The sequence below is a fragment of the Typopeltis vanoorti genome, chromosome 12, assembly GCF_054136105.1.
Source record: "Typopeltis vanoorti isolate ZY-2024b chromosome 12, IOZ_Tvanoo_1.0, whole genome shotgun sequence".
Taxonomy (NCBI): Eukaryota; Metazoa; Arthropoda; class Arachnida; order Uropygi; family Thelyphonidae; genus Typopeltis; species Typopeltis vanoorti.
In genome coordinates, this window is record NC_143560.1 from 83,981,284 (window position 1) to 84,007,276 (window position 25,993).

At 36.6% G+C, this 25,993-nt stretch overlaps 1 protein-coding gene across 1 annotated transcript in view; it reads right to left on the reverse strand.

Moving 5' to 3' along the window:
- Positions 1-25,993, reverse strand: part of LOC150100948 (glutamate receptor ionotropic, kainate 2-like) — a 369,413-nt gene that overhangs the window by 34,304 nt on the left and 309,116 nt on the right. The window contains exon 13 of the mRNA XM_090401147.1: positions 22,833-23,052. Coding sequence (XP_090257273.1) covers positions 22,833-23,052 — 220 coding nt within the window. The remainder of the gene's footprint in view (positions 1-22,832; positions 23,053-25,993) is intronic.

Genomic DNA, 25,993 nt, shown 5'->3' on the forward strand with positions numbered 1-25,993 from the left:
CTTTCCAGTCAATTGTGTGGCAAGTTTACTTCAGCTAAAGTGCTCCGTATTTATGCCAGTTTGGAAAAAAGCTTTGTTGAGAGAACAGATCAACAAGGCCCATAAAAATTTAGCAGTTACTCAAGTCGGTGATCACATGGCCAGAGGAAGCAACCAAAAAACTTATACTGCATTATGTCCATGCTCCCAGAACTTACAGCCTTCCAAAAATACACAAAACAAACATGGCATTATGACTGACAGTTTAAGGAATTGACAGCCCTAATTATCACTTAACCAAGAAATTAGTGGCTACACTCAAGGAGTTGGTAGGTGGTCATTATTCCCCCCTCCTACATAAAAAATACACAACACTTCACAAACAATATTAGAAACATCACATTCAATGACAAAGATTTATTAATCAGCTTTGATATAACTGTCCTTTCCACTAATGTCCCAATCAATGATATGATTCTTTTCTTACAAAAGGAATCTCTTGTTCTTCTTCTCTTACAAGCCATTCTTCCAGTCCGATATGATGGCCCTCTTTGCCTATGTAATCTGCTCCAAGTATTTCATGTGGCAAAATAATTTTTACCTACAAAAAGAAGGTACAGCTATGGGCTCACCTCCCCCCCCCCCCCCCATAAATAACTTTTACATTTAAGACTTTGAGTGACGAGCTCTAGATTCAGCCAGCCTAAAACACAAAGTCTGGCTCAGATATGTTGATGATATTTTTGCCATTTGGTCCCATGGCTGTGAAACATTAAATACATTCCTAAGCCACCTGAACTAACAACACAAACGTATCCAATTCACCATTGAAATCAAAAAGAACAACTCTCTTCCTTTTCTAGACACACTCATCACACATCTTCTCTAAGGTTGCCTCTCCTTCACTGTCTACTGCAAACCTACACATACAGGCCAATACATATATAAAAATTCATACCACCATCCAACACAAAAACTAAGAGCCACCAACATCCTCAAACACAGAGCCCTAACAATTTGCTCCAATGAACAAGCTCTGAACCAAGAATTTGAAATCATTAACCAAAGATCCTCTTCCATACCTTGCCCACCCAGGGGTTTACAAAATTCAATGTACCTGTAACCTACCTTACATAGGGGAAACAGGATGCACCATCCCAATCAGAAAAGATGAACACAAATGCCATATTAAATAGCTCCACTATGGTAAAACAGACCTATCAGACCATGCACTCCAAACATGCCACGGAATTGACTGGAAAGGCAGTAAGTCCCTATACCACACTGCACCAAAACTTGGTTTGAAAGAAAATTCAGAGAAGTTTGTGAAATGCTAAAATATCATCCAAATCTGAACAAAAATGGATCATGATTCCAAGAATTTGGAGGGGGCCCATCTTCAACCATATAGCAACAACAAGAACAATCCCAGACAGAAGAAAATCTCAATATGAAAGGACTGTAGAAATTGTTTAATGTGGTTCCATTTTTTTTTCTCAACAGAGGTCAGGCTAGGATAAATGATATGCCATGGTGAAGTTCAGTGACTTTGATCTGCCTCACATGTACGATGCCCTTTGAAACCTTATTTCTACATTTTGACAATTGATAAATCTTAAATGATGAGGAGGGAAGAAGAGTATGTGGGAAGAAAGGTCATGCAGATGGATGTGCAGGGGAAGAGGAAACATGGACAGCCAAAGAAGAGAAGGAGGAAGATGGTGGAGGAGGACTTGAGGATGAAGAACTTGGATGTGGCTACAGCCCAAGACAGGAAGTTGTGGAGGAGACTCACCACAAACAGCAATCCTACTTAAGTGGGAAAAGCTGCAGCAGAAGAAGAAGAAGAAGATGTAACTTGTATATTGCATATGTATGTTTTCCTAATGATGACCTTAATACAGAGGTTGAAACATCAATTGTTACTGCTTAATGTTAAGTAAAGTAATTATTCTAACAGGTGTGTTGTGTCTCCATAAATTCTTCCCTGTGAATGCTGACCACTGTATAACTTTAAAAGAAAGAAGAAAATCACATATTTCACTTTTATTTGTGAAGTCTCCCCCCCCCCCCCAAAACAGCCATTGCCATGACATTTAACATTAATTAAATTAATTAATTAAATATCAATTAAATTAAATAGTGCATTGAATGGCTCAATATTAGAGACATTTCTGTGCTAAATTAAAGAAAAAAGGAGCAGTTGCTAAAGTGGGCAGTTGCTAAAGGTCTAAGAATTCTGGGAGAGGACTAAAATGGTCAGGCAAATAAAATTGGAATATATGATGAGTGTGATACTAATGGTTAATTTAATTATACTTCTCCTTAAACCCATTTACTGATGAAGCACTCACAACCACCTCTGCCAACTCACTCCACTTACCACCCTCCAAGCAAAAAATCTAGTTCTAACATCCTTGTTAACCATGCTGTTACCCAATTTTCATGAGTTTCCATGTACTGAAAAAATTTTCGGTATTGATCCTATAAATCCTCTTTAATAACTTATAAGTTTTTACGATGTCTCCTCCTTTTTGCCTATCAGCTAGTTTTTGAAGTCCATAGACCATTAATCTATTCTCATACAGAATATTCCATAGACTTGCAACAATCTTTGTCACTAGCCTCTGGATCCTCTCCACTACTTCTTCATCCCCCATAGAATCTGCAGGAATGAAGTGGTGAAGATGTGGTCTTATTAGAGCTTTATACATTCCCAATGTCCCGATCAATGATAAGATTCTTCTCTCACAAAAGGAAATTACAAAAGGCATCAAGAGAATTATACAACAGCCTGATTGAAATATTAAAACCCCCCAATGCCCACCCCCACTCTGGAACAGAGATTACACAAAGTCTACCACCATTTTATATATATATATATATATATATCAGAGACACCACATCTAACAAAAATCTCAAAATACAACCTTACAACCACTTACAGACCATATACGAGAGTGGTCTGAAAAGTTCTTGACCACGACCATAGATGGCAACATTATTGGCAAGAATTTTTTTTTATAAGTTGGTACATCTGTCATAAGCATCCACGTGAAATTGCATCCAAGTCATTCGATCAAGTCGTTTGTTTTATACAGCTGTCTGAAGCAAAAGTGTTGTCTCTATCCCTTGAAATGGATAAAATTGAGTATCGTGTGATTATAAAATTCTTTGTAAAAGAAGGTTTAATGCCAAAAGAAATTCATTTGAAGTTCATAAAAGTTTATGGGCACTTTTCTCCTTCGTTTTCCACAATTAAGAAATGGGCTGCCGAGTTTAAACATGGCTGTACCACATGAAGGATGTCCAAAAAGTGTAACAACACCAGAAATCATTGATCAAGTGCATGATATGGTATTGGATGACCAGCAAGTCAAAATGTGTGAAATTGCTGAGACTATAGGCATTTCAAACGAATGAGGAGGATATATTTGCATGAAGAATTGCAAATGAAAAAGCTTTGCACAAGATGGGTGCCATGCTTGCTCACAGAAGATCAAAAACGCACTCGCATGAAAATCTCTGAACAGTGCTTGGAGCGTTTTAACAAGAATAAAACTGATTTATTACTATGGATGAGACTTGGATTCACCATTACACACCAGAATGCAAACAGCAGTCAAAACAGTGGACAGAAGCCGGTTGTTCAGTGCCAAAAAAGACAAAGCCGGTTAGATCAGCAGGAAAGATAATGGCATCAGTGTTTTAGGATGCTAAAGGCATTTTGTTTATTAATTATCTTGAAAAGGTTAAAACAATAACTGGTGAATATTATTCCGATCTTTTATTCTGAGCCAGATTAGATGAAAAAATTCATGAGAAAAGACCCAGTTTGCAGAAGAAAAAAATCATCTTTCATCAGGACAATGCACCTGCATATAAAGGTGTTTTGTCAATGGGAAAATTAAGGGATCTGCACTATGAATTGTTGGAACATCCACCCTATTCCCCAGATTTGGCTCCTTCTGACTTCTATCTCTTCCCAAAAGTAAAACTCTTCCTCGCTGGTCAGCGTTTTTCTTTGAATCAAGAGGTGATTGCAGCTGTAGAGGGGTATTTTGCAGATCTTACTGAAAACCACTACAGGGATGGGATAATGGTGCTGGAGCATCACTGGAATAAATGTATTAGTCTTAAAGGAGACTATGTTGAAAAATAAAAATAATTTTGAAATTATGAATTCGTTTTTTCATTGTTAGGCCAAGAATTTTTCAGACCACCCTTGTAAAAAACTGGCATTCTTTATCAGTTCCACCAAAGACCAGTCACAGTTTATAGACCTACCATTGGTATATAAGGTCCCTTGCAGTTGTAAATTATCCTTCAAATAGGCAGGACAGCCTACAACAGAATTGCTGAACATAAGAATTATATCCATTTCCATTGCTATAGCAACTCAAGACTAGATGACCAAGATTTGTCCACCTGCTGTAGGATTTGGTGGAAGAAGGTCACTGTATTTCACCATAGCAAATATAAATATGAGTAATTCCTCTTTGAATCGACTTCTGCCTTAAGAAACTACCCAAACCTCAACAAATGAAACTGCTCCAAATTTGAGAAGCTCTCATCCCCTGTACTTCAGTCCAACAGCCAAGGGGGCCCATTTTAATCACCCAAGGGGCACTATTTAAAACTTTAGGCTTACTATCAATTGATATGTCTTGGCCTTATTACTCAGTGTAGTGACTGCATGCTCTTGTCATATTATATTGTGGTCTCTGATGATGACATTTAACTTTACTGCAATATTGGAAGTACTATTTTAAATTTTTTATGAGTGCTAGATAGACTGAGTTATTTAAACTTCAATAAAATGTATATATATATCAAACTATATGCTGCTGGTATGGCACTTATGTGTAGCAGAACAATGGCAACCAAGATACCTTTGTTGGGTGAACTAAAACACATGATTTTGTCTGGTTTGGAATTTGTGGGATGTATTTATTGCAAAAGTTGAAAGATTTGTGGAAGGAGAGTGAAAATGGTAAGAGAGAATGTTTTCAGAGTGAATGCTGAGGGAATGAATTAAATGAAGTAGAGTAGAGAATATTGATAAAAGACCAGAAAATGTAAATATTGGTGATAATACTGAATTTGCAATTGTGGAAGTTCAAGAGAACATAGAAGACCTGAAATAAAGAAATAGCATGCTTGCATGTAGCAATTCATAGGATGAAGTGTGAGATTGAAAGGCTGCAGAAACAGCAGGAGGTTAGTCAAACTAAGAATTGAAAAAGGCAAGATGTCCAAAGTAAAAAAAAAAAGTTTGTAAAAATAAATGAAAAAAAGAACGTAAGCAGATTATTATTTATGGTGATTCTATGATAAAGGGAGTACTTCCTGAAAGAACTACAAAATCATGTTTCCTAGGCATGATAATTATTAATACTAGTAATGCTGTCAGAACACAGAATTGATTGTTTTTGCTAGAACTAATGATTTTATGGCCTGAGTTTGACAGAGGGAAAGATTTGCGCAATGCTGATGGGCTGCACTTAACAGATTCAGTGTTAGGTGTCTAGAGAGGGCTTTGTTCACTGAGATTGTGGAAGTGGAATGTCAGGAAAACTAATGAATTAGAGCAGATGCAGGTGAATATGTGTGTGAAGGCACCCATTAAGTAAATGACTGTATGAATGAACAAAAATGAGGAATCTAGTCTCTCAGTTAGTATTTTCAGGGAGGACAAAGTAAACATGACAGGGGATGGGAGTGCTGCTGATGACAGCAGATGAATTGCAGCCAACAAGAGTAGGAGTCAATTGGGCAGATGGCAGTTCTTTTGAGTTAATCTGGTGTGAAACTGAGGCCAATAAGATAAAATATAATATTGGTTGCTGCTAAATGCCAGGGGCACCAGGGATAATGTGGAAGATATCCACATTATCCCTGCTAATGTGGATATCTTCTGCAGCAGCAGAAGATTAGTACAATGAGTGTGTCAAGTAATTACTATGGGAGAGACTTCAACTTCAGACTCATAGATTGGAAGGTGGAAAGACCACATGGCAGGAAGGAAATGGAATTTATACACTTACTGAGAGATAATTACTTGAAGCAAAATGTGATGGAGGGGACTCAGGGCACAAGATTGTTGGATCTGGTTACAGGATCAGTAGACCTGTCCATAACTAAGGGTAGGTTAAGGTTGAAGCACTGCCACGGCATAAAGAACTGCAAGGGACAACTGGAAGAAGCAAAATCACACAGCATACCCAAGGTCAAAAAAGTAAATTAGGTAGTAGTTGAGTAGTATTATTAAGCATGAGTTGCAAAAAAAAAAAATATTGCAGAGAGTATATAAGGAGAAAGGTGACCAGCTAACTCATAAGCAGTTCAAGGGTCAGGCAAGAAAGGTGCCAGCATGGTAAGGAAGGCAAAATCAGATTATGAGAAGAAATTAGCCGAGCAGGCAAAGGAAATCCCAAACAGTTTTTTATTATGTGACAAGTAGGAGGAGGAAGAATGACTATGGAAAGATAACTTTAATGAGTGTAGATGGTAGAAAGGCGACAGAGGCAGACAAAATCATTGAGCTACTGAATGACATTGTGCAAGTGTATATCATCCAAGTGAAGATATTGTTTTGGCAGAGATGACAGGAACTGATGTGAGAACAGAGATTGATGAATTTGGAGGGTGACTGACTCGTGTTTTAAGAGAATGTGCACAGGAACTTGTGATGCCTTTGCCTAAGCTGTTTAATTTAAGTCTCAGCTCTAGCAAAGTCTCCAAGTGGGAGGGTAAAATAATTCCTTTGCATAAATGTGGATGTAAGTCTTTGGTAGCAAATTATAGACCAATCAGTATCTCAGAGGTGGTAGTAGAAGTACTGGAAAAGTTGGTGAAAAAGATAATTTGGGAATGTGTGGATAATAATATGATACTTTTGGTTTTTTGAAGGGTCAGTCATGCTTAAGTAATCTGCTAACTTTTTAGCATAAGAGTATGGTTAGGAAGGGTGTGAGGTCTAGAATTTTTGTTTGGAGAGTGGTGAATGAATGGAATGGGTTTCCCAAGTCAGTGTCTGTTAATGGTTTCAAGGAGAGGTAAGATAAATATTGTATTGATACTTTGAGTCTCCCACAATGAGTCTTATGACTCCATGAAGGTGCCTGTGCAATAATAATAATAATAATAGTAATTTATTTTAATTAATATTAGAGTACACTGTAATTTACTTAAAAAATACAATTATGATTAGCCAACATACTGTGCTTGGAAAGAAGTCAACAGGCTCCCCCATGGGCAAAGGGCATTGTGCCATGTAACAAGTCACATGTTTGTAGCTGGTATAAATTAGAAGAATATGATACTCCTAAGTAGGTGCAACTGTGTCTGAGTAAAATGGTTGTGAGAAAGAAACTGACAGAGTTTGAAAGGGCATTGTGATAGGGTGCCATGCTGCAAGCCTAACTGATTGGAAAACTGTTGACAAACTGGGCCATCCCAGGTCAACAATCAGTGATACCATACTGAAATGGAAGTGCAGAGAGTCAACTGCAAGGGCTACAAGCAGTAGATGACCCACCAGCATCACTGAACATGATCACTGGGTGATGAAGGATAATATGTAAAAACCATCATTCATTGGCTGACACACTGAATATGGAGTTCCAGGTATTGATTGAAACATGAATCTGCACAAAAACATTCAGAACAGAGGCTCACAATAGGGGTTTCCATGGTAGGACTGCAATATGTAAGCTCCGCATTACCTGAACCAACATGCAAGGTTGCCATAAGAGATGCAAAGAACATGTTCAGTACTTCAGGCACAAACGTTGTTTGCTTACACTTGGATAAAGGATGAAACCAAGTATATAATTTCTTAGTATCTTTAATTTATGTTCTATGTAGAAATCGGCTAATGGGAGAACCAGTGCTAACCCGTCTAGTTGTTTGTATATCTTCCTTTAGGACAGAAAAAATACTAAATGCTCCACAGAAATTCCCAAGCATTGCCTATCATGCAAGACTACAGCAAAACTGTTATCATCACATACATTCAAGGCACATCTGTAAAAATATCCAGAAAGTTTAATAAATATCAGCACACACCATTTCCTGGTGTTGTCCATTACAATTTTTTTTAAACTAGTCCAATAACCACATTGTTGTTGTTTCATGTACTGTGACAAACTGTTCTTGTGCTCTGAAAATGCTGGATATAATACCAGCGAAACATCAGCTAATATGTTAATAAATATTAATTATTTTTTTATCATTCTGTGTTATAATAAATACCATGAAAATAAATAAATACCATTTCCAAATATATATATATATATATACTGTATATGGAAATGAAGATGCCTATTCCCAATTTTGTACACACAGTCATCTCTAGAATAATGGTCAACTACAATAATGGCACAGAGACAATGCCTCTGCTATGAATCTCTGAACATCTTAGAGGTAGCCGTTCCAAAGTCAAAATGTTTTTACTGCATAGAGACTGACCATATTTCCAATCACTGTGAGAAAGTATGTAGAAGATGTAAAAGTTCATGACACTGGTCTACCACCAGCCCGTTCAGGAACTTTTGCAAAATAGGCAGATAGGAAGGTGCACCTATAGAATCTATCCACACAACAGACATAACATCTGCAACTCAAAGAATTCGTGCAAACTTCATTAGGGAATATATCACCAAGACTGCATGAAAGAACCAGTTCGAAACACTCCTGAAAAAACAACAGAAACAATCCACAATAAGTAGATAAGGAGATGTTACCAAATTAATATGAAGGGGAAGAGAGAAGTTGAAAAAGCAATGGAGTGAGGAATAGAATTTTTGCATGGAGAGTTGCTGGAAGGGGGGATGCTTAAGGGTCAAAGCTGTATAACTGAGAGGAGACCTCCTTTCCATAGCCTTTAAAGGAATGCGGAAAACCGACCAGGGCTTCTGACCTAATGTCCAATCCTCACCTTCTCGTGGTGCACCCTGTTGGGTATCTACTTGGATACTGAACGGACGAAGATGGGCTGGCAATTTGGGATTTAGCCGACCAAATTGTATTCTTATTGGTTAAACCAAAATATAGAATGATGGTACAACATGACAAAATTTCATGCCGGCTGGGGTGCCGCCCAGTTAAACAAGGCCCCCATTGTTTTTGCCAGGGAACCAGGGTGAACAGCGAAAAGTCTGCTACTGGAACAAATCTGAAAGCACACCCCAACTCAACATCACCAGAGTTAAAGATCGGTACTATCAACATGAGAAGCCTGAATGGCAAAGAAAAGGAGCTAGCTGAGGAATTAGATAAGTACCAGATCGACATAATAGGGGTGATTGAAACAAAAAAAGACAAAAACTGGTGAGATCTTTCTGAGCAATAAATACAAAATGTTGTATTCAGGCAACGACAATCAAGGAAAAGAAGGAGTAGCCATAGTGCAAAGTGCAGGCAGTGGGAGGAAATAAATGCAGCAGATATCTCAATAACCGACCTTGTTGCTCCAGGAACGGAAAATGAATACAGGAAGACAAGTAGTGTGATAGGAGAGAATGAAGAAAAAAATGTGAACGAGAAAATAATAGATGATAGTGTAGAAGGCGTGACTATGAAAGTTTAGATGGTTTTGTTTGGGAGAGTGAATTTCGATTTAGAGTGACTGACCTGCAGAGGGAGATACAGAGCTGAAAGAGGAGGTGGAATGTCTTGGGAGAAGTATGATAAGTATGAAAGATGAGATTAGAAGAATGGAAGAGATAAATGTAAGGCAAATTGGAGTAGTGGAGAGAGACAGTTATGGGAATAATAGGAGAGGAGAGAAATTTGTGAATGATAAAAGAGGAGGGAATGGAGATGGATATAGAAATGAAAATGGAGAGAATGGAAACAGAAGAGAGAGGTATGGAAGTGCTAAAAGAGGAGAGAATGGAAAGAGTAGGAGAGACGGAATGAGAGAGAGGCAGGGGAGTGCAAGAGGAGGAGAGAATGGAAACAGTAGGAGAGACGGAATGAGAGAGAGGTATGGCAGTGCTAGAAGAGGAGAGAATGGAATGAGAGAGAGGTATGGGAGTGCTAGAAGAGGAGAAAATGGAAACAGTAGGAGAGAGGGAATGAGAGAAAGGTATGGGAATGCTAGAAGAGGAGAGAATGGAATGAGATAGAGGTATGGAAATGAAAGAAGAGGAGAAACTGGAAACAATAGGAGAGAGGGAATGGTAAGAGGTATAATGTATGGGGACTCAATGATCCATGGTATTCAAGATAGGATGCATGAGGAGTGTTTGCCAGGAGGAATGATAGAAAGGGTGGCTTTGGCAGTTAAGAGAGGTGAAAGAGCAGATGAGATGATTGTGATGGTGGGAACAAATGACTTGAGTGGTGGTGTAAATAGGGCAGTGAGAGATATGAGATTCTTGCTTGAGGTGGTACGAAAGAAGACAGAGAGGACAGATAGTGTGTGTTGCCTAGGTATGATAATGACAAACTGAGCAGAAGAGCGGTAATATTGAATGACATAATAGCTAGAATGTGTGACAAGAGAGGACTGGAATACGTGGATGCTTGGAGTGCATTTGAGGACAGAGAGGAATTGTATGCAAGAGACCACTTACATCTGAATGAGGAAGGACGTAGGCATCTGGAGAGATTGCTGCTCTGATAAAGTCAGTGTGTCCCAGAAAGGATGGTAGCAGGGGTGGCCTCTTGTGGGAATGGGTACTTGGGAGAAGAGGGATGACATCAGGTAACACTGAGCCCAGTGAAGTCTAGAGGGGATAATGCTGGGTATAGAATCAATGGCATTTTTATGCTTTATACCAATGCCAGGAGTATTCGGAATAACGGAGAGTAATTGGTAGCACTGATAGCATCAGCCTGGCCAAAGATTATTGGGATCACAGAGACGTGGTTGACAGAAGAGGATATAATAACAGGAATAGAAGTTGCTGGGTATAGCATTTTTCGGCAGGATAGGAAGGGAAAGCGTGGTGGTGGAGTACTGCTTTTGATAAGTGATGACCTATGTCCTCTAAGAGTGGAGACTTTGGAAGGCTGTGACACTTGTGATTTTGAAAGCATATGGTGTGAGGTGGAGGTGGGCAAGACAGGATATTTAGTGGGATGTTGCTACACACCAAGGAGCACAGAGGTGGGACCAGGAGATGTTGAGACAGTTGAGCGTGGCAAGTGCAAGAAGAACGATTGTTATGGGAGATTTTAACTACAGCAGTATAGATTGGGGAAAGGAAGATACATATAACAATAAGGGAATGGAATATCTAGAATTCTTGAGGGACAAATGTCTTAGGCAACATGTAACAGAGGGAACAAGAGGTTCAAGAGTTTTGGATTTGGTTGTAGCATTAGAAGAGTTGATAATAAGTTAGATGACATCTCTCCCACCATTTGGAAAGAGTGACCATATGGTTTTGACTTGGAAAATGAATAGACGTGCAGTATTATCAAAGAGAAGGGAACGTATGTGGAATTATAAGGCAGGAGATTATAATAGTCTAAGACGTCAACTTGGGGAAGTTTCATGGAGGGAGGAATTGGAAGGCCGGGATATCATTAGTGCATGGGAAATTATGAAAGAATATTTGTTAGCAGCAATGGCAAGTTGTATACCACGAGTGAACAAGAGGACACAATTTGGAGTAAAGTGGATGATAAACAATATTAAATAGGAATTGCATGCAAAAAAGAGGCTGTGGAAGAGATCTAAGGAGGCAGGAGAAGAGAAGATGCATGGAGAGTATAAGACACAGGCCAGAAGAGTGACTAGTATGGTAAGGAAGATGAAACTGGAATATGAGAGGAGATTAGCCCTAAGATCCAAAGAAAATCCTAGGCAATTTTTTAGATATGTGGCCAGTAGCAGGAGAAATGACTGTGGAAGAATGATATTGTGGGATAAAAATGGGAATAGAGTGACTGATGCAGAGGACATAGTAGAATTGTTCAATGAACACTTTATTGGAGTATTTCATCCTGGAGGAGTCAGTAATGCTAGAGGGATAGGGTAGGTTCAAGGTTTAGAGGTACAGGAGGAGAGTGTGTTTCAAGTTTCAAATACCGAGTACTTACTCTGGATGTCAGTAAAGCTGTGGGACTGGATGGTATTTCACAATGAGTTTTGAGAGAATGTGCTAGGGAACTGACAGTGCCCTTTGACTTGACTTTTCAATGAAAGTCTGGCTGCTGGAAAGGTGCCCATGGAATGGAAGAAAGGCAAGATAGTGGCATTGCATACGGGTGGTAGCAGACTGGAAGTGACTAATTATAGACCAGTTTGTGTGTCATCAGTAGTTAGTGAGATCGTGGAGAAAGTAGTGAAGGACCGTACAGCATTGGGCAGATGAGGATAATGTTATCTGTGAGAGTCAACATGGATTTGTGAAGGGGTGCTCTTGTTTTAGCAATATGCTAGTCTTTTATGATAAAGTTACAAGAGCATTAGATGAGGGAAAGGCATATACTGCCATATTCTTAGACTTAGCAAAGGCATTTGACAGGGTGCCACATGATAAGCTGATATTCAAGTTGCAGCACATGGGTCTGGATGTCAGATTGGTCAACTGGATTCAGGATTGGCTATCCGATAGGTATCAGAGAGTTGTGTATGGTGGGGCAGTTTCAAGGAAGCAGAGGGTTACAAGTGGGGTCCACAGGGCTCAGTACTGGGACCTATATTGTTTAATCATTATATCAATGACATTGTCAGTGGATTGCAAGGGGATATTCAGTTGTTTGCAGATGATGCGAAGCTGGGAAGGATTATTAGTAATAGTGCAAATGCAGCAGCCCTGAAGAGGATTGAATAAGCTAGATAGATGGGCAAATGAATGGGATTTCAGTTTAATGTAGCAAAATGTAAGGTCTTGAGGTTTGGGAAACATCGATGGGACACTGAATACTCTCTGGGAGGAGTTATACTGGAGGAAGTAGGGGAGACAAGAGATCTGGGGTTGAAGATTGATAGAAACCTGAAATTTAGGGGACATATTGCAAAGGTGGTGAAGGTAACACAGAGGATTGCTGCAATAATGAGAAGGACACTGACCTGCAGAGATAAAACAGTTATTCCATTGTATAAGACCCTGATCAGACCACACTTGGACTATTGTTCTCAGATTTGGTACCCAGGATTTGAAGGGGATAAATTAACTGTGGAAGGGGTACAAAGGTGGATAACAAAGATGGTTTCAGGACTGTATAATGATAGTTATGAAGATCGGCTGAGGGAATGTGGACCGCAGAGTTTGGTGGATAGAAGAAGGAGAGGTGATATGATTGAGACTTTATATTGTTGACACTGGGGAGCTCTTTTGCTTGGTTGAATAGCGAGAAGGAGTGATGAGAAGAGGCCATCCCTGGAAGTTACGAAGGAAACTGTGAGCAAGAGGTTGAGGATTGGTTTCTTTGCATGGAGGGTGGTTGAACCATGGAATGCATTGCCTGATGGAGTGGTGAGAGTGAGAACGGTCAATGAGTTCAAGGAGTGGTATGATAGACTTTGTGTTTCTTGGGGTGGGGGGAGACCTCCCCTCGATGAGTCTTGACAGACTTTATGTTCTTAGGAAGGAGCTCCCACGATGAGTCTTTCGACTCCATGGAGGCCTGAATAATAATAATGATAATAATAAATACGGGGCTAATTTTCTTGAATGGCAGGCAGTCTCAAGTTGAGTGATGTGGGCAAATATCAGAATGGGGAACTGGACGATAGGACTTATTTGTGCCTATGGTCCCACAGAAGGCTCTACTAAGGTAGAAGTGGAGAAATTTTTTGAGGCTCTAGAGAAAGCTACTGACACAATGAAAAAGGAAAAGTTGGTCCTTGTTGGGGATCTAAATATCAGAGTAGGAAGTGATTGTCAGACAAACAAAAATATTTTGGAAAAATGTGGAGATAAAAACAAAGCTAATAATAATGGCAAATACCTGTTGGATTTCTGTTCAGGACATGGACTGGTTATTACTAACACCATGTTCTAACATAAAAATGCGCACAAATTCACATGGGGAGAAGAGGGAAGGAATAAGAAAGTCTCATTGACTATGTTATTGTTGATAGTGATGTTTTTCTCCCTGGTGCAGGACACCAGAGTGTACAGAGGATTTGAAATTGGAAGTTTTGTCGATCTGGAAAAGGCATATGACAAGGTTCCAAGAGAGAAGCTATTCGATACACTACAGTTATATGGTGTCAATGGGGCATTATATCAAGCAATACTTAGTCTTTATTTGAATTGCAAGTCAGCAGTTAGAATTGAAGGAAGTACAGGAAGATGGTTTAATGTTAAATCTGGTGTGAGACAAGGATGTACATTATCCCCTCTGTTATTCATTATCTATATGGATCACATTATGAAGGAAAGATGGTATTAAGCATGATATCAGAGTTGGAGATGTTAATGTCAGCTCTTTGCTTTATGCAGACGATATACTTCTAAATAAATCCGCTACAAGTTTGCAAGATTCCCTAACTAAATTGAATAACTGTTGTAATAGATATGGTATGAAGGTCAGCAATAAATAGACAAAGACAATGAAAATAGGTAGAATCGTTGAAAATGTCAACTGTTTTGAACGGAGAACCTGTGGAACAAGTAAAACGTTTGAGCTACTTAGGCATGATTTTTAGTGAAGATGGTAAATTAAATATGGAAATAGACAACAGAATCAACAAAGGTGGTATGGTATGAAGTCAATTTGAATAAATTCATATGGAATAAGAGAGAAATTAGTCAGAACACTAAATTAGCTGTATACAAGACAGTGTTCAAACCAGTTTTAACTTATGGATCTGAGAGTAGGTCAGAAGTAAAACACTTGACCAAAGACTATAGACTGCAGATATGAGAGTCCTGAGAACGATCAGAGGAATGAACAGATGGCATCAATGGCAATATCATATTAAAAACAAGGATATTAGGAAAGAACTTGACATTGTCAGCATCCAGGAATGCGTTAGCAGAGCTAATCTCAGGTGGTACGGTCACTTAAACAGAATGGACGAGGAAAGATTAGCAAAACATGTGTTCTCTGCCAGGGTGGGAGGAAAACGAACTCAGGGGAAGATCAAGATATAGGTGGATTGATACAGTACAAAGTACCTTAGATGATAGAAATATAAGATCTGATAATGTTGGAGTCTTGACAAGTAACAGACTGATTTGGAGGAAAATTGTAGATATGAAGTTAGTAATGATGTAAGTTCATCATGTAGTACTATCATAATATCCTATACACTCCTTGAGGGTACATGTCAGGAATTTGATGATGATAATGATGTCTTAGTGTGTGTTTGTGTGTGTGTGTGTGTATATATATATATATATTATATATATATATATATATATATATGTATATATATATGTATATATATATATATATGTATATATATATATGTATATATATATATATATATATATGTATATATGTATATATACTATGTATATATATATTATATATATATAATATATATATATATATATATATATATATATAAAATAGATGCACTTTTGATGAAATTAACTTTCCAAGATTGGAATCTTGTTTAGTTTGGGAAGAACACAGCCTCTATTATTCCATGTTATAAGCCTCTCATTTTATATGTTTTTGATATATGTGGTGATTCTTGAAGACGCATCTTCCATGTATAACATGAATTACCTGTACTAGTATTTTGTTGGAGATTAACAGACACAGTCCACTTCTAATAATATATAGAAGGATTGATTTTTATTCAGGAATACATTTTCACTCACCACATCTGTTCTCTCTGAAAAATGGAATGAAAACATTCCATCTCCAACAGATACTATAGAACAGTGGTTTAACCTTTTCAAAGTCACGGAACACTTCTGATTATAAGAAAAATTTGGGGAACACCAAAAAACATTAGGGTGATAAAACTGACAATAAAAATATGCATGGACTTGCCTTTTATAAAAATGGAACTTATTTTAATGTTACACTTGAGCTTGTTGGCTTTATTGCAGATTTGTAGATTTTCAGCAATATCAGGTCTAATATGTGATATAGCTACCCTCATCTCTTTGTCTATATTAATAAGTTTTTTAGGCTTTTTAGTTTTTATATTGGTTAATATTGAGAAACGAGCTCACACAAATATGATGTCAAAAACTGTAACAAAATTTTCATTGCTCTTGTGGAGAGAGCTGGGTATTCAGCTTGGACAAAATTCAAAAATTATTCAAGAGTTATTTCAGAGAATTTCATTTTTAGAGTACGATCCATTGACAAGATAACTAATTGTTCTTCTTGTAACGAAAATTCACAACTCGATGTATTAACTGTGCCCAAATGGGTTTCGTATCCAGTCATAATTGTGTGTATTTAAGGAAGGAAAGTAACTTAAAATTTTTTCTTCCAATATTGTTAAATGTTCTGTTATAACGGAAATAAATCCCTCAACATTCTTATTATGGAGCGATGGAAACATATCTACTGTATTTTTTTCTGATATGCTTTTTTATGAAGAGCTGACAATTTGTTAGTGAATGTATTAAAAGTATTTTAATTTTTCCCTTTGTTACTTGTATTAACGCTATTTAAGTAATTAAAAATATCGACTAAATATGCCATTTTAGCACACCAAATATCATTTTGAAGACATTTTAGAAAAGCACCTGTACCTTCATTTTGAAAAAAAGTTATTTTTTTCAAAATGAAGGTACAGGTGCAACCATCTTATTTCAGTGTGCAAAAGCAAAGATTCATACTTGGCTTTCATAAATATGCAAAGTTTTTTAAAAAAGGCTTGCTTTTAAAGGAGGTCTTGACTTGATATAATTTACCTTATTCACAACTTGGTCTAGTACAGGTTTTAATGTTGCCGGTAATGTTTTTGAAACTAGGGATTCTCTGTGCAAAAAACAGTGCATAGATATAATATTTGGGTTTATTTTCTTTGCAAGGGGTAACAAATCCTTTAATAGAGCCTACCATTGATGGAGCACGATCTGTACAAATTCCTACACCCAGCTCCCATGAAATTTTAAAATTTGCTAAATATGACATAATAGAGTCAAAAATATCTTGTCCTGTTATACGTTCAGAAGTTCTGTGCAGCATAAAAATTGATTCGCTATTTCGTTTTCATTAATGAAATGAACGAATCCTAGTATATGAGCTTTACAGCTAATGTCAGTGGACTCATCAATTTGAAAGCAAAATGTTGTTTGGAAAGTTTATTGGTAACTGTTTTCTCAATATCATCTGACATATCTTTAATTTTATTTTGTATTGTATCATCCGAATGAGGAATTTTCATAATTTCCTCTTTTGCTTCGTTGCGAAACATAATGTTTACTATTTCACAACATGCTGGTAAAATAAGAGATTCTGCTATTGTATGTGGTTTTAATTTTACAGCAATTAATTCAGCTACCTTATATGATGCAAGTTGTGCCTTATCGGAAATTTTAAGTCTTTTCAAAATATTTTACTTGCATGTCCAACAATCTCTTGAAATAATCTTTAGTTTTTGAAGCAAGATTGGCATGCTTTGTTGTAAAGTGACGTTTTGACTTAGCAGGAACCATTGTGCTATTGGATAGTTTTCCCTGCATACAAGACACTGGTCCATGTAAAACCACAACTTAAATATTCTTCCAAATCTTGTCCATTAATTTTTCTTATTTTACTACGTATAATGCTGTCTTCTGTATGAGACATATTTGCAACAACGTCATTATTACTACTTTCAGTTGTACTTGCCCCATCATTAATATTTGCCTCAGAATCACATTTTCATTTAATAATAAATTTATCCATTGTGTACTACTATGATGTTAGACAACCCACAAATCAAATACACATTAAAAATGGACTTTGTGATATTACACAATACACAAACCAAACGCACATCGCTCCTCCCCATCCCTCCTGCAAACACATGACCTATAAGCGATATTCTGGTTTAGAAGTCAATGCGCACAGCAGCCTTCAGTTGTTAGGATCAGAGTAGACAATTACACTCAGAACTGTGTCATATGACATCTTTCAAGATGTCACATGACACAGTTCCCCAACGGAACACTTGTAACCAGTTCGTGGAACACAAGTGTTCGGGAGAACACTGGTTAAGAACCACTTCTATAAAAGCAAGAAAAAACAAGTAGTTCTATTGTATCACTAAATACAGTGCACTATATTTGGCAACAATTAGTGTAATTAGAGACAACTAGAATGACACTTCAAAATGTCCCCTGCCACAGACACTATGTGAATCTCTGAACATCTTAGAGGTAGCTGTCCAAAAAAATGTTTTTATGCATAGAGACTGACCATATTTCCAATCACTGTGAGAAATTATGTAGAAGATGTAAAAGTTCAACTGCATGTTGTTAGAATGCAGTTAGTAGAAGAGCACGTGCAGAGTCTACGCCAGCGATTTTCAACAGGTGTGCAGCAGGACATTGGTGTGCTGCGAGATTTGTGAAAACAAATAAATTGAAAGAAATAATGTAGAAATTTGCACATATATTTATTAGTGTCTGATCTTCCATCTGCACCTGAATCTCCCTTATTTATATTTTACGAAACTTACAGTTTAAAATTGTGTGTTAATTAGCTTTAATCTTTTGATAAGTGTGTTCACAAATAACTGGTAAGAGTTCTTTTATTGTTTTTTTTTTCATTCAGTTAATTTTATTCAATAGTATTCCTTTAATATGGATATTATATATTTATTTGAAAAAAATCAATAAAATTTTTAAAAAATAATTTTGAGCATTGTTTTTCTTACTCAAAATGTCAAAAATATAGTTTAAATTTTTTTGGAGCAAAAAGGATTAGTAGTAATTACTATTATTAATATCTTGTGTGTGTAAATCAATCAAAATTATGTCTATATTTTGCCAGATCATCAAAAAATTAAAAGACTATATTTTTAGTGTGCCGCAGAATTTTAATAATGAGACTAGGTGTGCCATATTATGAAAAAAGGTTGAAAATCACTGGTCTATGCCATTACATTTAGCTATAGCAATGGTGCTTACATTGGAAGAAAAGACTTTTAGTTTTGAGCATTATTTTCATTCATACAGAGTTGGTAGAGCAAATGGTCCAAGCCTACAACGTGTTTGTGACATTTGTTTGTTATTTCCATAAGTGTGTTCTAAGCTCTACATTTGTCCCAGCAAACTTTTCAAATTTTCAGTTGCAAAAAATACATGGTAACAACTATTTATAATTCAGTCAATGGGTGCCTAAACAAAATGATTTATGTAAAGCAATTTTCTAAATAAAATAAAGATGTGTGTGTACACACATACACATATATATACACACTATGGTGCAAAAAAAAAAAAAAAGTACTGAATAACTACCATGATATATATTATGGAGTAAATGGTTTATTAACAAAGAAATATATGTTTATACATGATGATATGTACATCCACAACTATCGGTGGAATCTTGGTCGAATAAAGCATTAATGATGGTAGATTATGTGCTCAAAATGGGCACCTTGTCTTTCAAGACAGGTTTCTTAGTGTTATGCAGAGATTCTCTGTTATCTTGGAGAACAAGGGTTGGGACATCTGCTGGACATGTCGTATAAGTGTAATTTCATCCCTTAGTTCATCAAGGTTTGAAGACGGGTAATGGTAGAATACCCATTCTTCAACATACCTCAAACGAAGGCATCAAGCGATGTGAGATCAGGAGGACATGAAGGATATAGGAATTTTGTGAACCTCGAAATGAGTCTCCAGGGGAAGCTTTCTGATAAACAGGCTCTGCTGATGTGTGACAGGTTGCTATGTCCTGTTGGAATACCTCTAGTACATGCCTGTGATTCTTATTTGTGTTAACAGTTCATGGTCTCTCCAAATGCCTTTTGCCTTGGGGCAGAACGCTCTTGGTATGTTTGAACCTCTTCTGTAAGGCAATGATGACACTATTGCTTAGGGCACACTTATGGAAATGACAAACAAACTTCACAAACACGTTGTAGGCTTGGACCATTTGCTCTGCCAGTTCTGTATGAATGAAAATAATGCTCAAAAATAAACATTCCAATGTAAACACCATTGCTATAGCTAAATGTAATGGCATAGACCCTACACATGCTCTTCTACTAACTGCATTCTAACAGCATGCAGTTGAACGGCATATCTCATAGCCCATGTACTGAAGGGGATGATGAAGTTCAGTACTGTTTTTTGGTTCAATCTAGAAAAATAATAATTTCTCAAGTGATTACTTTTTCCAATTTTTGTGAGTATTGTATGACAGTATTTAAAAATCGTATCCAAATTCAAATTATCTGTATGTCACTCTAGTATTTGCCAATGATATAATCTCACCACGAAATGTAAACCCTTTGTGCTTCTCATAAACGCTGCATGTGAAGCGTAGCTATTGTTCATCTGACCTTCACGTTTTCCGTATTTAAAATTATGTTGATTGATAAAGTATTTGAAGTTGACCTACAATTAACTGCATTAGACCAATTAAGATGAGTGCTATGTACCTTTAAACTTTCATACATCAATATAAATGCAATCATACAGTCAAACTGATGTGAATTTTGTAGTGCAGGTTGCATAAGTTATACAACAACACACCCACCTAGATGTGTATACAACATCACTGATATATATGAGGAAAATAAAATTTCAGCATATGTCCTTGATAGGCAACTCTTCTATCTTGTGCATCATCATCATCTGACAAGGAGAAATTAAAAATTTTTTTTTTCTCTGAAAATTCTAGGAAATAGAAACAATCTGATTACTTGCTATCCCTGGTTTTCCAAATCTTTTTCCATGTGTAAATCATGCAAGCCAAATAAAAGAAAATGGCCTATTGCTACAAGATGAATAAAATGTGATAAGATACTATTTATTCCTCTCTCTTACTATCCTTCTACCTTTTATTTCTTTCCTTACACAACTGCGCTCTTTTGTATCACCAATATTGCACAAGGTCTATAATGAACAGCTCCGTTTTAATTTCTCTTTATGGTTTGATAAGTATTGCCTTTGTGTAATTTTTGAGTACTTGTGGAGATTACAGACTCTTCAGCGTTTTGAAGCCTTCTAGCTATGGCTCAGATACAACTGCCCAAATCCCAGGTTGCCTGATCATTACACACTGACTTCTGTTTCACTCCAAAGTGAGGGGAAATGGATAAGAAGAAAAGACCATTTTGCTATTGCTAAGCTCATCTCTATTTATCATATTTGCTGGCTCATTCTCTAAGTGTGATTAGAAATTACTGTGCCTAATGGCAAGTAGTAATTCTTTCTTTCTTTCTGTTGGCATTAATTCATTAGTGTAGGATTTCCTTTCCTTTTATGGTGGTGAGTTTCTTCTCTTCTTTGTATCGAATTATTCATCTCTTTTTCTTCCTAATTCTTTGCTAGTATCAACTTTAGTATATTTTGAGGTTTCCTCACTGGCCCTCACATGATATTCAGACCAAACAGTCTCTTTTCTGGGATAAGAAGGTAACTTATGTTATCTTCATACCTCAAAGTCTTGTTTTTGATATCAGTGGACACAAAATTAGAGAACACAGTTCCAAATTTGAAAGAGATGGTTGGAAGTGAGAACATCTTCACACCTTTTGATAGCAGCCAATATACCAGTTTTTCAAAGATCTTACAACAGGAAATAAATTACTTTCTCTATCTACATACATGATCAACTAGTCACCAGCATAACTGGAAGTCAGGTATAGACAATACAAATACAGAGATTTCTAATAGAGTATATTCAAAACTACAATAATGTAATCCATAATGTCTTTTCTAAATGGAACATATCAAGGTCATATGTAGAATTATTTCCTATTTTGCATTCTAACAGCATCAATATGATCGTTGATCTTCACAGGGAAAACACAAATGTGCCATATTCTCATAAAACACATCCATTATCATGGAATCACTGTATATTCTCCTCACACCATCTCAGAGTCTTTCATATTCTGTTTTTATTTTCCTCTCACCTTGCTTTCTTTCTCATCTATGTTGAACCACTTACCACTTGCTTCTTCAGCTCTACAGTCACTTATGTGAAGTACCTTACAGGATATGACTGCCTTGCAATTCTCTTAATTTTTTTTCTACTTCTTTCAAGTTAACTTTTTTCTAACTAGCTCTCATCATTCATTTTTTTTCAATAATTTATAATTTTTTATAAATAATTCATATCAATAATTTTCAGTGAAACAAATTATTCTCCCTTATTTCTGATATTCCTGGAATTCATAAACAAGCATGTTATCTCATTTTTAGCTCTATAACTAATCAAACCTATGTCACTTTTCAGCTGTACCTTTAAAACCAGACCTTGACACTTCCCCTTTATCATGATCATTCTTGTATTTTTCCTGATTTAACTGATCTCCATATAATTCAAGCTCTTCTTTTCACAATGACCTTTTTCGTAAGCACATACATTCATTACTGTTCTTGGTATTCATGCTTGCTATGTCTCATTTCCGAGTCTACTCCAACTATCTCAACCCTCCCCCTTTTTTTGTCCTAATTGTTTGCATCTTCCTCTGTTTTCCTTCCCTGCACAGTAATTACCACTTTCAATCCCCCCCCCCCCCCAAAATACATCATTTCATATCTCCATTGTTTTCCGCCTTTTCTCACACTTTTCATTCCCCTTTAACTCTCTTATATTCTCTTTCCCATAACAAGAGCCTCTCTAGATGCCACACCAAAGGCATTTAAATGTAACTCACACTTATAAAATTCTATCCTTTAGTCGAATTCATTCCATATATTGCTTATTTTACTGAAAATACACTATGCATTTCACACATTATAAAAATACCTTATCAAAAGAAAAAAAAGTGAACAGAATGCTCAAAGTAATACACTTACGTTTCTTTGTGGCAATTCCATAGCTTTTTGTGTCCAGAAGACCTCCAATTTGCGTTAGGTTGCATTCTCTCTCTACAATATACTCAATGGATGCTGATTCCATAAAGTAAGCATAATCTCCTTGAGATACAAGCCTCTTACCTTCACCTTCTGTCACAAATACTTCAGGATGAGAACTCATGAATTTAAACATCCTCTGATAAGTTTCAATCTTAGAGTCCTAAATATATAATGAAATTCAGTCTATTTTAAGATATATACAGGAAATTCTTGTTTATACAGTTCCTATGAGATTTAAGATTACTGGATAATCAATTCCAGATATAGAAGAGTTATGCCTACCATTATTATGTAGTGCATAACTACATTATTATGTAGTTACTGTCCGACCATAGATGAGAGACCACTTGACACTTCTGTGCATGGCAGAAGAAGGTGAATCCATTCCAATAATAGGGTAATCAACGCATTTCGTGGGATGCATGTTTATTATTACACGTCGGAAAATTAGCTTTTCTTTTATGAAAATTCTAGTTTTTAAAGGAGTAACTATTTTGATTGTACAACAGCTGGAAAATTTTACATATAAAGCATGTGATTCCACACGTTGGTAAGGAATTCGTACATCACCTTATTACTTTCTCCTCTTCAATGTGAAATGACTCTTCTTGGCACTGTGCCAGCCAAGGTTCTCACATCTGTGGTTTGACAGGTATACACATTTATTATACAGCTCATTAAAGCCTCAAAATATAGAAATTTAAAAACAAAGTGACTTTGAGTTTGAAAAAATCAAAGCCACTTATTATTTTATAAATTTCCACTCTTTCTACATAACTTCACATGTGTTACAATATCAAAGATCACACAGGTACCAACATTTTATTTTTATAAATCCATTTGCTCATTTAGTTATCATGGAACATTTCTGAATAAAGTTGATAAACGTGAGCATTTTAGAAATAGAGCATCAATGAGTAATGTCAAAAGATCAAAATAAATTTTCAGTCATGTACTAACGCAAAATGTGAATGAAGGTATAGTAAGAAAACACACTGAGAAGAATGGGGAGTTTTACTCTTGTTCTATCCCTGTCTTCTTCCTCCGCTCTATGAAAAATCTGTTTCACATTAATCTGGCAACAACTCCTTACCAACATATATATATCAAGCATTCACTCTCTTCCCTACTATCCATGAGATGTTGCAAATGATATTCTCACAATCTCTTTTCATATTCCACATTCCACACACTGTAAACCACCATAGTCATATCATCTCTGGACCCTTTTTAATATATTTAGCTCCAAGAAAACAAGGTGAACAAACCTGAACACAATAATCCACATGCAGCCTGATTTAGGCTTTATGCACTGAAACCATAACTTCTTTACATGACATGGACTGCCTCATCATTGCCATAATGAAATGTGATATGTGATGTCTTCAGCGACATGACTCTAAACATCAGGTCCCTGTCCACCACCACCACCACTCCCAGATCTCTCAAGCTATATGCCTTCTTCAAAATTACCCTAATAATTATATACCTTGCATCCCATTCTTCTTCTTCATCTTTTTTACTATCAAGCATAAATGCTCGAGTGTCTCCATTTTCCAAGGCCATTCTACCATCTTTTCCTTGGTCCCTTTACTATCCAGTTCTTTATATTCTTTGCCCATCTGTTATCCTGCATTCTTTCTATATGATTTTTCAATTCTTCTTTTTTTTCCTTTAACTTCTTATGGGTTCCCTGGCAAAAGTCATTGCTTCAGTTTTTCTGTTGATGTCTTCATATTTTTCCATTCGGCTGCATTACTGAAGGTATTACATGCTTAAATACATGCTTTACAAAAACAATATCCATATAGCTTGTCTACAAGAAACAAACCTGAACAAAAATCTGAACTTCAGCATCAAAGGATACACAGTTCTTAGGAAGGATAGAGAAGAAAGAGCAGGTGGGGCTTGCTATCCTTTTAAAGACCCCAGAAATCAAATTCAAAGAAATCACCCTAAATCAATATTGAAATAATAACAGTTTGACAGAAGTTCAAGCTGTTGAAATACACCTACCAAACCATTCTATTTCGATCCCAAACGTCTACCACCCTGATAATACAAATATTAATACAGACATCATTGAAAAGCTAAGCGAGTCTCCAACTGATACAACCATTATACTTGGTGATCTAAATGCAAAAAGCCCAACGTGGGGACTCCCCCGATTTAGACCATAAAGGTCAACAATTGGAAGACCTCTTTACAGATTTGGAACTCACAACAATTAACAATGGACAGAGCACCTATCTCTCTAAAACTACAGGAACTGAATCTGCTATTGACATCACAGCTATTATATTAATTATAGCATTGCATCAAGTGCACAATGGAAAATTTTGGGAAATGCCATCAGTGACCAAAGACCCATAAACAACACTAAACTTCAAGATTGATCAAGAACAGCAAATCAAAAGGACATGGAACTTCAGAAAAGCCAACTAGACAAGGTTTACTCAAACCTTGGAGAGCCTCTGTCAAGATGAACCTGTCTCTAGAAACCTCAACAGAAAATTACAAATCCTTACTTCACACATCAGTAAAGCTGCCAAAGCAACAATACCAAGAGGCAAGCAGAAAAATACCTGGATACCATACTGGAAAGATCACAATATTGATTCAATGATTACAGAAAGAGACAATCAGCGAACAATTCAGAATTAATAAACTTGATGAATACAGAAAGAAATTAATGAACATAACACACAAAACAGAGCAGGAAATTTGGAAGTGCGAACAAGAGAAATGGTCGGAGCTTTGCAGTAACCTGGATCCAAGAAAAGACAGCCAACACTGAAACATTATTAGAATCCTAGACAACAATATCAAAAAAGAGAACCAACAGAAAACAAACTTCATCATAAATGCTGGGAAACAAGCTATTACAGATCAAGAAATTGCAAATACACTGGCAAAAACCTATTCAAACAACTCCAAACCTCAGTATAACAGAGAGGACAAGCCCCTCAATAAATTCACAAGTAAAATACTAAAACAAGCAAGAACATACCAAACTAATGACATATTCTCCGAAGAATTTACACTAAGTGAACTAAATTCATCAATCGAGAAAACTGCATCTAATAAATCTCCTGGTAATG